The sequence below is a fragment of the Balaenoptera physalus genome (assembly GCF_965194825.1).
Source record: "Balaenoptera physalus genome assembly, chromosome: 20".
Lineage (NCBI taxonomy): Eukaryota > Metazoa > Chordata > Mammalia > Artiodactyla > Balaenopteridae > Balaenoptera > Balaenoptera physalus.
The window spans coordinates 1,314,277-1,331,781 of NC_138901.1; the positions used below are offsets into that span (position 1 = coordinate 1,314,277).

The window sequence follows — 17,505 nt, forward strand, 5'->3', positions numbered from 1 at the left end:
TCTTTGTGAGTATACTATTGCTGCCATATTCCACTGAGAACTTTCAAATAGAGGTGTTATATTGCCAAGCAACAGAAGAAGGGCTGTCTTTTTTCTTTTGTAGCCGTCTGACCCGTGATCACTGGTTTACTGGTAGGGGAACCTTACTGATGTCTGAGGGATTCCACACCCCGTTTGGCTGGGCTGGGGCAGCCAGTAGGTGGCCATCAGCTGAGGGCACGGTGGCCCATGCTGACTGGCAGGTACGTATGGGGGTCACACCCCCTGAAACCCCTCCAAAGAGCAGCAGATGCTTCTTGTGGCCCACCAGGATGGTACATCTACAGGACACTGATTCAAGAGAACATCTCCCATTAACCCCTGGCAACGGGGCAGCGGTGGGCGGGTTAATTAGATGCCTGGTGTCCCCTCACGGTGGCTGTCACACGCGACCGCCGTGTATCAGGAGAGCACGCCTGTCCTCGCTCCCCCAGAGCCAGTGCTCTGTCCCTGCCCGTGTTACATGGAGGCTGGGCCAGGCTCCTCCCTTCAAACTCCACCCTTACTGGACGACCAGATGCCCGGTGACGTAGCAACACACCACGCGCCACGAGATCCCAGCTCCGACTTGCCGTCCTCTGCGTGTTTCTCTTAACTTTACGGCTCCTCTTGGTGCACATACTTAATACGAACCCCGCAATTCTGTAAGAGTTGGACCCCAGCCCATCTACCTACCCCTGTGCCCGGCCACCGAAGCAGGAGGGGTTATCGTTGGCAGTTGCAGCCACAGCACAACTATTGGACCAATAAAACAGGATAGTATCTTTAATACATTTATTCTATAAACCAAAGTATAAAGAAATGTAATGGGCTGTTTGAATCCAGTGGTCGTTTTGATAGGAGCAAACACCAAGGACCTTTTGGCCTGGACCAATGTCTCGATGGCCATTTTGGACAGAACTAAATGTCCGCTAGTTGTGACCAACCCCTTAGAATTTGAAAAGAGAAATGAGGGCACTGATGGATGTACTCTCTTGAGGAAACAAGAAGGGACACCCCTTTGGACAGGTGAGGGAGCAGACTGGGTAAACCTCAGACCTTTTTATCTACGGACACAGTAAGGAAAGGTAGTTATGTAATTTGAGGTGGGAAATGAAATCTGGAGAAATTTTAGCAGGAACAGTGAAGCAGCTTGTTCTTTATATAACTGGTTCATGTCACCAGTAACTACTATTACCATAGTGCCAACACTTTACTAAGCATTTCAGAGATTACTTTAAAAATATGGGCAGGAGTGTTACCCTTGTGAAGCTCATAGTCTAAGATGCAGGGGGAAAGTCAGATGAATTCACAATTCATAAATATGTTATCATATAGGGGACATACTGACTTAGTGAGAAATATGACTTCAGGTTTAGAAACAGGGTAGAAATTCACGTTTGTTGGCAGGGGTTGGAATGGTGGTGCAGGCTCAAGGGATTGCACGTGTGAACGAGTAGCCGTGTAAGTAAGTAAGAATTTAAACAGATGACTTAGAGGTGCTCCCCATTCCCTGGGCTCCCGTGGAGGAGGGGTGGTCTCTTCTGCAGAGACTGACTGCAGTGCAAGCGGTTATCACACAGGCTGAATGAGGAGATTCCTCTGAGATCCTGAAACATCGTAGCTGGGCTTCTTGAACTTGCTCCTAGATTCCTACCACCCGAGATAAGAATGTGTTCGCAAGTGAAGCTGTCTGGAGGGACGAAGTAGGGCCAATGTGCTTTGAATTTCCTGAGTACAGATGTACTGGCCACTCCCAGAGGAGACGTGGGTGATGTCAGGACGGTCTGTGTGTGACTGAGGATCATTAACGAGGTGTGTTAGGAACTTCCAGCTTCCTTAGATCATCCAAGTTTTGGAATAACATGATTTCTTTTCCTGGAACCTCTGTGAAGACTGAGAAACACTTAACTTTTTAAAAAGTACAGTTTTAAGACTTTTAAAGGGAGGTTTTTAGGAAATTTTAAAGGCCTGAAAATAGGTGAGAGAGAGAAGAAAAGAGAGGGAAAGTGAAAACTTTCGTGTTCTTTGGTGAAAGTGCTACTCTTGTTTTTTATATTGGCTGCAATACTTTTGCCTTTTCTGTTGGATCAGTAGCCTAACAAATACTAGAACAATAGCTCATATCAAAGTGCAATTTCTCATTCATGCGGTTTGTTGCAACAACTAAAAAGTTTTCACCGGAAAGGAATTTTGCCTCATGTGAAGAGTGTCATATGTATTAAAACCCCCTTTCTTCATACCAGTACCACAAGAGGCTGACTTATGAGGGTTAAAAAAAGAAAAAAAGGTACTTGCATGGAGTGTGAAAAAATTAAAAGCCTGAATGGAAGCCTTAAAGGAAAAAAATTATACTATTGTGTTTTGAATATGTTAGTGGCCTCGGCAGTAACTGTGGTTCTAGTTCAGTAACTTTACATCTAGAGTACAAACCTGTTCTCGGTTCTACAGAATCACTAATAAAACTTTTTGACGGTTTGTTATTCATTCTGGGTAGGTCTGAAGAAACCACTTTAAAAGAAATCTTGACTGGCATTTCAGCTGAAGAAGACTTGTTGCTTTTGTTAGTAGGTTTAGCCTACTTAAAAATAATAAAATAAAAAAGGAGCCATAGGGGCCTGCGTAAATAGCCAGTGAGACAACCCAGTCAAAACATCACTCTCTGCTCTTGTGTCATCTCCCCTAACCCCAGATTTGTATCTCCTCATCTGGGGCACAGGGCTTGGGCTTTTTGCTGGATCCCAACTGTTTAAGATGTGATTTTTTTTAAAAAAAGTAAGTCCATAGAGCTGACACAAAAGTAATGAGATTTTATTGTTTTATTTAATTTTCCCTTAATTTTCGGTTAGCAGTAGTAGAAAGAAAAACATTTGCTGTTTCTATGTCAATTTACCTGTCAAAGAAAACCTACTGATCAGAAATATTGTCAGCACCATTTGTAATCTTGGGCATTGTTAAAAAGGCAGTTAAGGTTTAAATGAGAGTTCTCCTTACTTCCCTTTTATAATTTGTGTCTCTTCACTGTAGTCACAGGTTAGGTGTCATTTCTCTGTGATGGATAAACCAATCAGTGGAAGACGGTTTATAGCAAGATTTTATTATCTGAACAGATATTTTATGACACAAACTTTTAAATCATATTACATGTTTTAAATGGAAAACAGACCATCACCATTTTTTTAAGAAATTCTAGAGTTTTACCATAAGTAAATTGTATCTCAATAAAAATATAAGTAAGCCTTCCCTTTCCTGTTATCTTCTCCTTAGGTCAAAATATGAACACCCCACTCCCTGCTTCCAAAATATACATGGGGAAATCCTTACACATCCCGCCTATTCACTGAAGGACGAATGAATCATCTGTTTTTTTCTGAAGTGAAACAGTAAATTCAAACCTCATGAAAGGAAGGATATGGTGACTTCATGTTTTTTAAGTAGAAAAAGCTTTAAAAATTCTTTTTTTCTTTATTATGGAAACTTTCAAACCTACGCGAAAGTAGGGAGAATAATATGCAGAATCCCCATCTACCCACCACCCGGCTTCACCAGTTTTTAGCAGTTTGCGGGACTGACTTCTTCTTGGCAGTATCTTTCATACAGACTCCCTGCTTGTCTTCCCTGCTCATCTCCTTGGCTACACGGAGTTGCTGCTGGTGAGGCCCCTTCTGTGTCTCACCCCGCGGAGGCTCGTCGGCTGCCTTGGTTCCTGACCGCAGACTTAACGCGAAATCAATGACTTTGAGAACCCCAGTTTTATGTTTATATAGGGCAAAACTTCATCCGTAATCTTTTTTGCTGACATCTGCTTTAATCCAGTCCCTTTAAATAAAAGAACACTGTACCGTTCAAGGTCCCACTTCCGGGAGAACATGTTCTATGGGCCAGAACTCAGGGAAGGAGCCGTTTATGCTTCAGCCCTCAACGTACGGCTGGCCCAGAAGATGTACTGCCGACCTCGTGGTGACTTGTGACAAAGCCAGACACAAGCATGAGCCACGACCTGGCAACACAGAATGAGGCAGGATGCACAGAAGACACACCAAATCTCAAGTCAGTGAGAACCGGTTTGAAAACTCCTAAAAAGTGGAGGGCACAGTTCTGTAGAATGTGTGATTCAGGAGAAAGGTGACTTCTGTACTACTGATTCCGTTTCGATCTGCAAGTGGATTTTTCCACATTTCTCACAGCTGAGGTTTTTGGTAAAGATGGGAAAGTGGGGAGTTTGAGATCATGCTGTCTGGTGAGACCCTGCGGTGCAGGTGTCCCGGGTTATGAGACAAGTTTGCGTGCTCGGCCAGCCACATGGACACCCGCCCCCCAGTCCCACCCTCAGATGAGGGGAGGACCTGGCTGAGAGTTTGGCCAAAGACAAGGTCAGAAACCTCTAGAAAAACTTGTGCTAAATCCTAAGTCTGAAAGCTTCTGTCATGCCTTGTACACTAGGGACACTCTGACTCTATCTTTTGTATCATTACAGCCCAGTATTTCTCCTTTCCAATGAAGTTTTCCTTTATTAAATAACTTTTTAACCACTTATAATTCAAACAAACTTGCATTTCATGTGTCCATTATTAAAAGGCATGTACCTGCCATCATTTCATGTTTGTTTAATTGACTCAGACCTATGAGAGATACTTTGGTGTTTGTTTTTTTTTTTTGGCAGCGTTGGTTCTTTGTTGCTGCGCGCGGGCTTTCTCTAGTTGCGTCGAGCGGGGACTACTCTTCTTTGCGGTGTGCGGGCTTCTCATTGCGGTGGCTTCTCTTGTTGCGGAGCACGGGCTCTAGGCATGCGGGCTTCAGTAGGTGTGGCACGTGGGCTCAGTAGTTGTGGCTCGCGGGCTCTAGAGTGCAGGCTCGGTAGTTGTGGCGCACGGGCTTAGTTGCTCCGCGGCATGTGGGATCTTCCTGGACCAAGGCTTGAACCCGTGTCCCCTGCATTGGCAGGTGGATTCTTAACCACTGCGCCGTCAGGGAAGCCCTGATACTTTGGTTTTTAGTGAGACCACAGAAGTCCCTAATGCGTGGCTTTACAAGTTGAGCAGCTGGCCTCCAACCATGTTTATAAGTTTTATGGAAGAGCGTTGACGATAAGACTCTTTCTCCGACGAACAGCAGAGCTCTGGGACCCTCACAGGTGCCCCTCGGGGCACATTAGCTACCCTGGCTTCTCCTCACCCTGGAGAGTCCATGAAACTGTCAAATCTTTTACACTTTAATGTGCTCTCACTACTTTCCTATTTTAAATAAACAAATCAAATATCCTATATCTGGCTCCCTTTTAAAGCGTGTGGCCTGCCCTCGCTGTTCTTGCAGAGCTGCTTATGTCGTGTACGCTTTTCTTCTGGAAAATGTCATTCTTTGTTCACAGTCCCCACGACGTGCTCTGAGAGCCGGCCGAGGCTGGCCACCCCCAGCAAGCCCACTTGCATGGCAGTTAAAGGCAGGTTTAACTGGGAGAAAAGAACTGTCTTTCAGCAGTGATGCAAGTTCACATAGCAGAGCTGAGGCGGGGCCTACTTTTGCAGAATAAACAGCGTAGCCGTTCAAGTTGGATTTTGTTTTAGATTTTTGACCCAGTGTTGGACATTCCATTCTTTAATGATCTTGGGCTTTTCTCAGGAATAAAGTAAAAGTTGTGTTTTGTGGGTGTGTCAAATGTCACGTTGGAAGGTTTTTGAATAAAGAAGCCACAACTGAAAAGAAAGGTCCTTCTTGTGCTCACTCAGTAGTTGTGGTCATGTTCACACAGGCCTCTGGCGAACTGAGGATGAACATCTAATGACCTAATAACTTTTTAGAATATGAGACCAGGAACAGCTGTCCTTTTCCTTTAGTCTGATACATTTTAACTTTTTGGAAAGTGGGATATTACTTGGTTACTCTCCATTTTTTTAAACTGATTTTTTTTTTAGTTTTTTTGCTTGTTTTTATTGGAGTATGGTTGCTTTACAATGTTGTGTTAGTTTCTGGTGTACAGCACAGTGAATCAGTTATACGTATACATACATCCTCTCTTATTTAGGTTTCCCTCACATTCAGGTCACCGCAGAGCACCGAGTAGAGTTCCCTGGGCCATACAGCAGGTTCTCATTAGTCACCTATTTTTTTTTTCTTTTTAAAAATGTATTCTTTCTTTTATTGAAGTATAATTGACGTACAATATATACTAGTTCCAACTGATTTTTAATAGATAATAAAACTAATTTCTAGACACACTGCTTTCTCTGTTTTACATCTTTAAACTATGAGCAAATTTGAAAAGTGGTACCTTTTTGAAAAGCAAATGTAATTCCACTTCTGTTTCGATCGTATTGATGAAGTGTGGTGGACTAATAGGACTATTAATAGCACTTCACCGTGTGAAGGGTGGAGAAAGCATCAGGCCTAACCCTGCTCCCTGTTCTCGTAGGGACCCTGGCCGGACCCTCACGGTACTGACCCCTCCTCAGCCGCCCTCCTGCACCTGTGCGTTCTCACCAGGCCTCTCGCCTCCCCGCCCTCCGCCTGCTCTCAGTGTGGGCGTCCCGTGAGGGTCAAGGGTCAGGTTTTTGACCTCTTCTTTTCTCTCCCCTTCTTACTGCCTTCCCCAAGGAAGTGTCCCCATCCACACCTCGGCCCAAGCCCCTCTCCACTGTCGAGACCCCCCTCCCAGAGTGACAGGTCCCCTCGGAGACCCCACCAGCACCTTAACCTCAGCTTGTCAAGGCTGACTCTGCCTCCGCTTCTCTGGCAGCTCCTGGTCCCCCCCTTGTCATCCCTGGGGGGCAGGATGGTGGGGGCTGAGAGGCTGGGGGAGGACGGGGACCCCCAAGTGTGGCCACTCCCAGGGCTCTGCTGGTGAAGGGAAGGATGCAGGCCAGGCGGAGGGAGGGCACGTTTCTGTTTAAAAGAAAAAGGAGATTCATGTCTCCTGTATTCTTTTCTGTGAAGTAAAACTAAAAACTAAAACAAGCAAAGAAACAAGAGAGTGTTGTTTTCTATTGTGGCAGAAACCAGACAATATTATATTGCAAATAATAGTATCATAGGTATATACATATGTAACATGCGTGTACAGATAGAGACCTTTGGAAGATATATTTGTGTTCTCTGTATCTCGAGAAACTCAATACCCCTTAGTTTAACGTGCCACTTTAAGGACTGTTGGAAGCCCTGGTGACTCGGGGAAGTAGTTCAGATGTGTGCTGGTTCCTTCCCAGACACGGGTTCAGTGTCCAGCGTGCGCCAGGCACCAGGCAGGCAGGCGTGAGGAGGTGAGAGCCCTGCGCTTCAGGTGCCCCAGCCTCACGCGGACACAGAGATCGAGTCCCTCAAACTCTGGGTGGATGAAAGCCCAGAGGCGTCCATGCTTTGCTCTCAGGATAGGTCAGCGAGGTTACACCGCGAGCAGAGCGGATGGGACAGCTTCAAGGCAAAGAAGACAGGTGCAGGGGGAGAAAGGCAGCGTGGAGGAGAACAAACGTACTGAACTTGGTCAGTGTGTTGAAATTCCAGCCTGGTGCCTTCTTTCTGGCCACAGGGACCTGAGAAAGCTCATTAACCTCCTTGAGCCTCAATTCTGTCCTTCCTAATGGGGATGAACGACTACCTGCTGCACAGGATTGCAAAGAGGGTTAAAAATAAAGTCCACCCAGTTGACGGTAGCCCCTGTTGTTACTGATCGTAGCAACGACATCAGCGTGGCCGGAGCCGGGAGACGAAGGTCCCTGAATCCCACGCTTGCTGGGGAGTCTGAGCTGCGTCTCAGGGGCGCTGCAGTGGTGTCTAAGCATCCCAGCGGGGGAATGACGTGATATTTCGGTTTAAGATCACTCTGACCGCAGTATGAGGATGGAGAGCAGAAAAGAGTGGGAACAGAAAAACACGTCCAAACATCCTTCCCAGCACTGTATTCATTCCTCTCCCAGATTATGCCATAAGAGCAGCTGATAGGATCCTACTTATTGGTACAAGATTATCAAAAGGAAAAATAAGTGCTACTTGGTCAAAAAGCATAGGAACAACTGCATTCATCCTTTTGGAAACGGACCACAATAACAGAATTTTAAACAAAAGTAGAGTTTTAAGCTCATTGTCAGATTTGGTTGAATTATGGACTTTATAATCAGGTATAATATCAAAAAGCCCCTAAAGCCTTTGCCCTCATTCTCAAACCATTATACTCTTTTAAATAGAGGTTCTTAGCCTGGGGTCCATCCGTGGACAGGCTTCAGGCAACTGGACTCCCTGAAATCACAGGCAAAATAATAAGCGCTGTTTTCCACGTGGGGAGTGACCACACAGCATTTGCCAGATGCTCCAGTGGAGCTAGAACACCAGAAGAAGGTTAAGGACCACGGTCTCTATCTACGTGGAGAAAAGACTGGAATCGCACTGAAGGAATTTTTAGTGGATACAAACTGAGACATCGTGCCTGAACTCCAGACCCTTCCCCAGCTGCTACCCAGCATCTCGGCCTGGATGTGGAACAGGCATCCCACGCTCGACATACCCCAGGCTGAGCTCCAGACCTTCTCCCCCCACACCTGTCCCTCCCGAACCTCCCCAACCGCAGTCTTCTACCTGCTCAAGCCAAAATCCCGGAGTCGTCTTCTCTTTTTTTACCTTCCATGCTCTGCATCCTTTCCCCGGGGCTGCGATCTCTATCTTCAGATAGACTGGGAATCTGCCACTGCCTCACCCCCGGCTGGTCCAGTTCTCCACCACCCTTTCCCAGTGTGTTTTCATGGCCTCGACCCTGCCTCTCTGCCTCCGCCCGTCTCCCTCTTCAATCTGTTCTTCACGGCAACCAAAGCAACGCTGCCCACAGCCCTCCAGGGGCCCCCGTCTACCTCGAATAAAGCCTGAAGTCCTCACCTGCCCTCTGAGGCTTCACGGGACCTGACGTGACTTGGCCCCCGTTACGTGCAGGGGTCCCTGCCTGGAAGGTTCTTCCTGCACGTGTCTCTGTGACCTGCTCGCTCTTCTCCTTCAGGTTTTGGCTCAGTTAGGTTGTCTTGGGCCATCTGTTTAAACTTGCAACACCCCTCCTCACCACGCTCCAGAACAGCCTCCTTCCCTGCATTATTTTCCCTCCGCACTTACCACTGACGTATATATTACACTCACTGTTTGCTTACTGTCTGCCCCAGTACAGCAGAAGCCCCGTGAGAGCAGGGAGTTTGTTTTGTCTGTTTTCTTTCGCTGCTTTATTTGGAATAACTATCACAGTCCTCAACCTAGAGCAGGAACTCAGGAGTCTTGATTGAATGAATTTTATTTTGAGAGTTCATTTAGCATCTTTGCGGTCACGCTCTGAGAGTGTGCTCTGTTCGCCGTCACTTCCCATGTGCTATATCTATAATTACATCGGATTGTTTGAATGGATCCTGTTTCTTTTCTAGTTCACCTCTTTGCTTAAAATAGTAATTGATACAATGATATTTACCGATCTTTCCGTTCCCGGCTTCCCCCAGATGAACCTGAATTTGATTTCCAACAGCTACTTGGCAACTGAAAGTGTTCATCTCTGTCTGTTTCTTACAGTTTCCTCAAATTCCATGCCATCCTCAATGGCTTAATAAAAAATGCCTTTAAGGTTACCATAACATACTCAAATTACCGGAGTATGATTTTGAAAAATGTCATGTCGGTCCAGTGTTAACGATTCCTAGCTATGAGGACACTTTTCAGAGTGTAGGTGTACCTCGCAGGTGTCCTGATAGAGCTACTTTAATTAGCAATAGTTCTGTGCTTTATTGCGTGCTTGTGTGTCTATGCTGGGAATAGGAGATGTTTTTATAAGATGAATTGACACCTGCTAATGTGTCTGGCTTGTGAGTTTGGAGTTTTTGATACTAGTTATTCCTAAAGTAGAAAACATCTGGGCCTGATACTGAAAGGCTGGTTTTGGAGCAGCAGTAATAGACCAGAGATCTGAGGCCTTTTTGATACCAGTTCAGGTGGTAAAACTTTTTTCCAAGGCTGCTAATTTTTAATGTTTTTGTATTTATCTTATACCGTTTCAGGCTTTACAAGACGAGCTAGAAAAGCGCTCGAATCAAGCACGATGTTTGGAGAAAAAACTGCAGCACAAGGAACTGGAATCACAGGAGCAGGTACTGCCCGCTGGGCTGGTTTGCTCGTTCACTCCCTCCAGGTCCAGGAGCTCACGTGTGTCCCGTTACCACCGGGTCCTTTGGCCGCGAGTAACAGAATCCTGGGGCCCTTGCTGCGCGTAAGCAACAAAGGGATCTGTTGCCTCGCAACCTGTTAACTTCTGTCGCCCGAAGCCTGTAGGTAGGGCGGGCTCTGGGCAGGGAGCCCTGGGTCGCTGGCTCCGCCTCTCTCTCGCTCCCCCGGCTCTACGTCCTGTGTAGGGTCCATCCCAAAGCCAGCTCCGCGGGGCTCACAGCAGCTCCAGGAATCCCGCGCAGATCTAGCAGTATCCAGAGGCAAAAAGGGACTTAGGTTGCCGGGGTGCCCTTCCGAAAAGTCAGGAGACCTTTCCCAGAACCACCCCCATACGCAGCTCCCTTCTCATCTCATTGGCCAGAGCAGGTCACACGTCCAATCCCTGGCGAGAGGACAGAGGGTGCCAAACTAGGCTGGACCACTTAGGGTCTACCTGCCGGCGATGGAGTCATAAGAGGAAGGACAGCCCGGACAAGGGAGAGGGGAAATGTGTTGGGGATGCAGCCAATGATGTCTGCTGCGTCGTCATATCAGAACACAGGGACATCGTTGCACTTAGAGACATAGATCATGTTTTCTTTTGAATTTTAATTTTCTCCTCCTTCTTTCCAGTGTGTTAGTGAAACGAATCTAGTATAACCAGAATAATCTGGCTTTGACAATAGCTAATGACCTATTTTATTTTCAAACCACAGGATCATTTTCATCCAATTCTTTTACATTTAAAGTAAATGTAACTAAATTTAAATTGAAAAGTCATCAGTGTATTAATAAACTTCATGAGTCTTAAGGAAACCTTTTGTAAACGCACTGTCCTCAGCTGTTGCATACAGCATTGCTAAAATTCTTCTAAGTGCCACAAATCTTTATGGGCAGAACCAGCCGTAGGTATTGGCAGACGCTTATACTTTGGTTGTCTCGTAGTCAATTCAGTACAGGAATATTGGGTTAGGTCACTTTGACCTTGTCAGAAGAGTAAGCCCTGAAGTAAGGCGAATAGAGGAACTTTTGTCATCTCTGGAGTTGTTTACAAACAAGACCCCAAGGTAGGGATTGCACAAAATGGCAGGTGTAAGCATCTAATAGATGCCAAGTAATAATACTTACTGAATGGACTTGACCTCCTATAATTCCTTCCTACTGTCTAATGTATGCCCTGCATCATATACATGTCATGTTTGTGTCATGTATGTATATATCACGTCTATATACGATATGTCTTCTATAGGGTCTATGTCAGACAGTCCATGATAGGATCACAAAATAGGAAATTCTAGGATGAAAAACTAATAATAACTATATTTATTGGAGGCTCACAAGATGAGAGACACTGTACAAGAAACGTTACACATGTTAGTTCATTTATCCTGATAATAACCATGTAAGGCCAGTATTACCCTCCCATTTCCCAGTTGGCACACTAAAACCCAGAGAGGTTAAGCGACACGTCCAAGATCACACAACTGGTAAACAGTACAGGTGGATTCACACCCTGGTTTAGCTGAATTCCAAATCTTTGCTCCTTTCATGACAGTTTTTAAGTTACAGCATTTCTAGTTTAAAAAGCTGCCTAGCAGTGATAGGGAAAGTGAGTTTATTAAGGATGGCAGGGAAAAAAATACCACCCCAGACACCTGGTACGGCGGGCAACGTCATTAACTCTCTGTGGGCAGAGAGCAGCAAAGAGCAAAGCAGACGGAAGCAGAGCCGATGTGGCCACAGGTGAAAATACCTCCTTGGGTGGCTGTGTGTCCTTCAGGTGGGACCGGCACAGGCTCAGTTGTCACTGAGGTCAGCTGAGCCTCCCTGCAACCCCCCAGCTGGCTGGGATGCCTGGAACTAAAAGAAGACAAGCTTCTTAAAAGCAGGAAACAGGTCTCCCTGGAGGACTGGGCCTTCTCCAGTTTGTGATAAAATATGACTTAAGGTAAAACTTTGTTGACATCACTCTAATTCATGGCAGAACTTCACACAGAAAATTCCATAATATATTGAGAGTAGGGAAATTAAGAAATCCCAAATGAACAATAGGGAAGGATTCAGGAACCACTTCAGTCTTATTTTATTGACTTCTTTTTGATCATCAAAGTTGCTTTCATCTTTGTAGTGACAATAGCTTTCTAGACTATTTCTTACACTAATTCCTGATATCTTCTATTAGCCTCCAGTTCACCAAAGAAATGTCAGGAAATACCCATGGGTAAAGCTGAATATTTCATAATCTTTGCAACCATGAAATGTTGGGTTCTTTCCACGAGATCCTAGGGTGTAGCTAAGCAAAAATGCCAATTGTTTCAGTAAAGCTGAAGAACAAATCATGGGCACTTCATAAATACTATTCATCTATATTTAATTTGATTTAACGTTTATCTAAATCTGACCTTTCCATTTGTGACACTAATAGAGGTAGTCAAAAATAATTAGAAGTATAGAAGTATCGTCATGTAAAATTTTTAGGGTCTGATTATATTTAATATACTTACTGAGGGTTTTTTAAATGTTGAAATTGTTATTTTCTTTTTTTGCCTCTGTCAAAGCAATTGCAAAATAACAGTAGCTAGCCTGACATCAGCCAATCAAACAACCAAAATGTGTGCAGAACAGCTTCTTGGAACTTTTCTTCTCTTTCGTTTCAACCAAATATTATTATCCTGATACTAGTTGCATAAAGAATCAAAATTGAAACTGGCAGAATTACAAAGGACAATTTCCTGGGCTTCTTTTTTTAACTTGCTTGCTTAAAAAAAAAAAAAAAAAAGTTGAAACTGTCTCTGTTTTTCATTTAAGAAAAATTCCTGTGTTTTGATTCTATAAAAACAAAAAAATGAATGAGGCATTCTAAAAGTTGTGTTTTTAATTAAACACAAAAAGCTGCTTCTCATCAGGTCTTGATGGGTGGTACCCAAGCTGCCCACCACTTGCCTCAGTGGCATCAACCCTCTCCTCTAACTCCACACCCTCGGCAGGTCTGTCACCAGGGTGCCCAGGGAAGGCTGGTTCATCCGTGGTTACAAAGGGTTAATTTGCCCCTTGTGAAGCGTCAAGATAACACCAATAAAATTAGAAAAGACCAACTTCCTTCTAAGTCAGCCTTATAGAAACATATCTTTCCTGTAATCCATAAATAGGAAAGTAATTAAAAGCTATCATTCTTTTTCTCCATACCAGGAGTTAATAATTTCTAATTCCCGATAAGATCCGAGCAAGAATCCCATAGTTGCAGCAAAGGAGGGGAGATCAGAGCTCTGACCAGACTTCCTCGTTATGTAAGGAAACTGAGTCACTGGAAAAGGCCACGACTTCCCTACCATGGCAACGGCAGAGCCGGGGCGGGGCGGGGGGGCGGGGGGAGGCAGGCCGCCCACCCCGGGATATGATTTTCCATTGTATTGACCACAGTGTGAGATGCATCTATGGCGTGTATCACTCGGGTTCAGGTTGTGGGTAAAAATAAATCTCCTATTCGGGAACAAACAGTGTTTCATTTCTCACAGCGAGACTAGGTGATTTGCTAGCCCTTGCCAAAATAATTCGGTCTGATAAATTATAGAAAAGAGAGGGAAGAAAAGAAACAGGCTAAAATTTTACTTGGCGCTCTTAACACTGTGCAAAGCAAGCATATATTTATCACGAAGGCACTAAACAATGTCAGACTTGAACCTAATATAATATATAACATAAATATTAATATACATGTAACAAAATACCTGCTTTGAACTGGGGTTTTTCAGTTTCGAACGTGTGAATAGCTTTGATTACATGGATCACTCAGTTTCCCAGAAGATTCTTTTACGTAAATTAGTGAGAAGAACTAATACTTTGAGACCTAATAAATGGAATGCAATGCCGTGCATTTCACAGCAGTGTCATACAATTACTCCACATTGCATGCCTTTGACAGGCGTATTGTGCTGGCCCATGACAGGTACTGAGAAGAAACATGGATGAGTTCTCCTTCCAGCCCGCAAGGAGTTTACAGTCTAGTAGAGCAGAGATGGGTGTAAAGTGTAGACTGCAGTCATGGCATTTAAAAGACGTTACTTTTCTTCCAAAGGCTTAGAGGCTCAGCTCACAAGGTGCGGGAAGAATGCAGCACTGGTACTGCCCGCCGTCTTCCCGACCCTGCGGGAAAGGGTCCACCACCCAAGGCAGGGCCTGGTGCTTGCTGACAGGCAGGCAGTGTTTCCAGCACCTGCGGCCGGGGCCTCTCGGGTTTCCTGGCCGGCGTGTTTCAGCCACTGGCTGGTTTAGTTCTCATCTGGTGTGTCCAGGCATTCAGGTCTGGGCTGTGCAGGCACAGGTCACCCTGAAGTGTCTTAAAATATATTCCAGTCACAGCCTTGCAGCAGGCACTTTATATCCAGTTAAGGCCTAGACACAGCAGATGCTTCAGCAGAGGTGAATCTGGTAATTCCGTGTGTTTGGGGAGGGAACAGAGGTTGTCCTGAGACCCCTAGTGAGACACAGGGAGGGGAAACAGGAGAGGCCTCAAGGACGAGTCGGACCCAGCAGGGAAGCACTGCAGCTAGAAGTCCACCTCTGCCACCACCGGTCGTGTGGTCTTGGGCAAGTCACTTAACTGGTCCAAATATCAGGCTCCTAAAATGTCAGTAATAACACCTCCCACGGGGTTCACGTGAACTTCAAAACAAGATGCATGTGAAACACTTCAGAAACTAGAGAACATAACGCGGGTGCAATGTGTGTGGTTATTATTCTTCACAGAGGAGAAGGCCCGTGAGCTGGTCGCCAGCAGAGAGGGGACACTGGGCTAGGACGAGGGGTTAGGAGGTGGAGTGGGCTTGGGGGCGTCCTGGCCAGAGGGGGCGTCAGTGAGGGGGGAAAAGACCGGGAAGTTAGCTACCTTCGTTTCATCCATTAAAAATAGTGATAGCATCAAATCTTTGTTATTGTCTACTCCTTACCCCGCACTGTGCACCCAACAAACTTGGATACAATGCCGGGGACTTCGGTCATTGGTCAGAAAGCAGTTTTCAGCCACTGAGGATTTTTTTCTTTAACCGGGTAGTATTAGATGATTGCGTCTTTACTTTAGAAAGATTAATCCAGCAGCAGAAGATTAAATGAAAAAGAGATGAAAAGAGATGAATTCATACGTTATCACGCTAAATTCACATCACTAGTCACAAGAGAAATCCAAAGGGCTTGAACTGGATATTGTCAAAGGTAGTAGAAGAGGAAAAGGGTAGATGTGAAGACTCACTTAAAATTCATAGAACACAGACTTAGAGAGTAAAAGAAAGGAATATGTCAAAAATAATACCAAGTGGACGACAGCACCATTTTCTAGAGGCAGAGTCTGAGATGCTGGCAGCCGCACGTTCCTCTGGAGACAAGTAGCTAAAAATCTGAACTCGAGCCCCAGAAAGAAAGTCTGAATGTAGAATGTAAGAAAGAGCCCAGGTTGAAAATCTGGATCTAGAACTTAAGAAAGAAGTGTGAACTTTTCTGAATTATCTTGGCGGATGATGTTGACAAGGAAGAGCAGAGAGGGGAGAGGGCCGTGGGCAGAACCACGGGCTGGACCACGTTCCAGGGACCAGAGAAGGCAGCGGAAGATCCAGAGAGGATTTAACGGGGACGAATGGTGAGAAAGATGAGAGCAGAGCCAGAAGAGTGCAATGTCGTGAAAACCAGAGATGGTTTCCTACTGAACATTAAGCCCCTTGAGGGTAAGGACCCAGCTGTCATCTTCACGGCATCCCCAGCCCTCGTTGTTGAACTGAATTGCCTGTGGAGCCTCTGCTCTTCTGAGTCTCATCCTCAGGACAGCCTTGCCCCGTCCCCCTTTGCTCTGCGCTCTGGTCCTACTTTCCGTGACGCTCCATTAAAGGTTTTCCCATCAGACTCCCTCGGGAGACTTTGCTCTTTGAGGGAGGGTCCCTGAGCTGGGACTGTGTCCCCTTCATCCTTACACTCAGCATTTAGCCCAGCGCCTGGCCCACGTGGTACTCAGTGAATCCGTGGACGAAAGGAGGAAGTGGAGGCAGGGTGGAGGGAGGACTAGCAGCATCGCACGGTGCCGGGAGCCGGAGGGTGGAGAGTTCAGAGGCCACCGCGCCTGAGCAGTGATGACAGAGGCTTTGTAACGCGCGTCCTGCACGCGGTCTGGATGGACTTTCTCCACACACATCCTTGTCTAGACTTTTGTGGAAATAAAGGTTACAGATTTTTTCCGTAATTTTCCTCTGGGGTGAGTAGGATTATCGAGACTTCTCCTGGCTCATCTGTGGCCCTCGGCTCTTCCCCAGGCCTCAGGCACCAAAGGGTCCATGTGGTCCAGGGAACACCAAGGCGGGGCAGGATGCCAGCCCACCTTTCCTCTGTGTGTCCTCAGTCTTTGTTTTTCCAGTCTTACTGAGGTGTAATTGATAAATAATATTGTATGTATTTAAAGTGTACAGCGTGATGACTTGACATGCCTTGTGAAGTGATTGCCACAGTGAAGTTCACTGGCAAATCCATCACCTCCCACGGTTGCTTTTGTGTGTGGTGGGAGTATTTAAAGTGTCTTCTCTTAGATTATCAGTTATACCGAAAGGATATGGAATCCTTTTGAAAAAAAAAAGAAGAAATGAAAGAGAAGATATTACAATTATTCTCACAAATAAAAAAGATTATAAGATATTATTACGAGCAATTATAAACCAAAAAATTGGACAATCTAGAAGAAACATAGAAATTTCTAGACATACAACCTACCAAGACTGAATCATGAAACACTGCACAAATCTTTTTTTGTGTTTCAGTTGCATTTTTACCTTTCTTGAAATAATAAAGCATAATATGCCGAAAAAAAAAAGAAAAAAGAAAAAAGTGTCCTCTCTTAGCCAATTTCCGGTACCCAATACGGTATCTTTAACTGTAGTCGCCAGGCTGTGCATTTAGACCCCAGAACTATCTGATGTCTGGAGGTTTGCACCCTTTGACCAGAAGCTTCCCCCACCTTCCAGCCCCTGGCAATCACCATTCTACTCTGTTTCTATGAATTCAACTTTTTTTTTTTTTTTCATTCCATAGATGAGTGAGCTCTTCTTTCTGTGCCTGGTTTATTTCTCTTAGCATAATGGCCTCCAGGTTCATCCATGTTGTCACTAGTGCCTAGTGCCGGCCGTTCTATTCTTCCCTGAAATAGGGCAGACCTTCCTTGCAGGTCTCTTCCACGGGGTGCCCTCAGAAGGCCAAAGCAGGATGAATACAAACGGAGCCCTTGATTTTCTCTACTGAGAAATTTAGCTTTCTGCTGCTTCCTTCCCTGGTTCCTTTGGTATCAGTAGCTTTGGGATAATGTTA

The 17,505-nt window shown here is 45.3% G+C and overlaps 1 protein-coding gene across 21 annotated transcripts in view; it reads left to right on the plus strand.

Annotated features, from left to right (window-relative positions):
* Positions 1-17,505, plus strand: part of CEP112 (centrosomal protein 112) — a 420,211-nt gene that overhangs the window by 368,834 nt on the left and 33,872 nt on the right. For 20 of the 21 annotated variants that reach the window (XM_082441876.1, XM_082441874.1, XM_082441881.1 and 17 more), the window contains one exon: positions 10,026-10,115. In XM_082441876.1, coding sequence (XP_082298002.1) covers positions 10,026-10,115 — 90 coding nt within the window. Of the gene's footprint in view, positions 1-3,285; positions 6,717-10,025; positions 10,116-17,505 lie in introns of those variants that run through there. The other variant, XM_082441878.1, reaches the window with a different exon arrangement.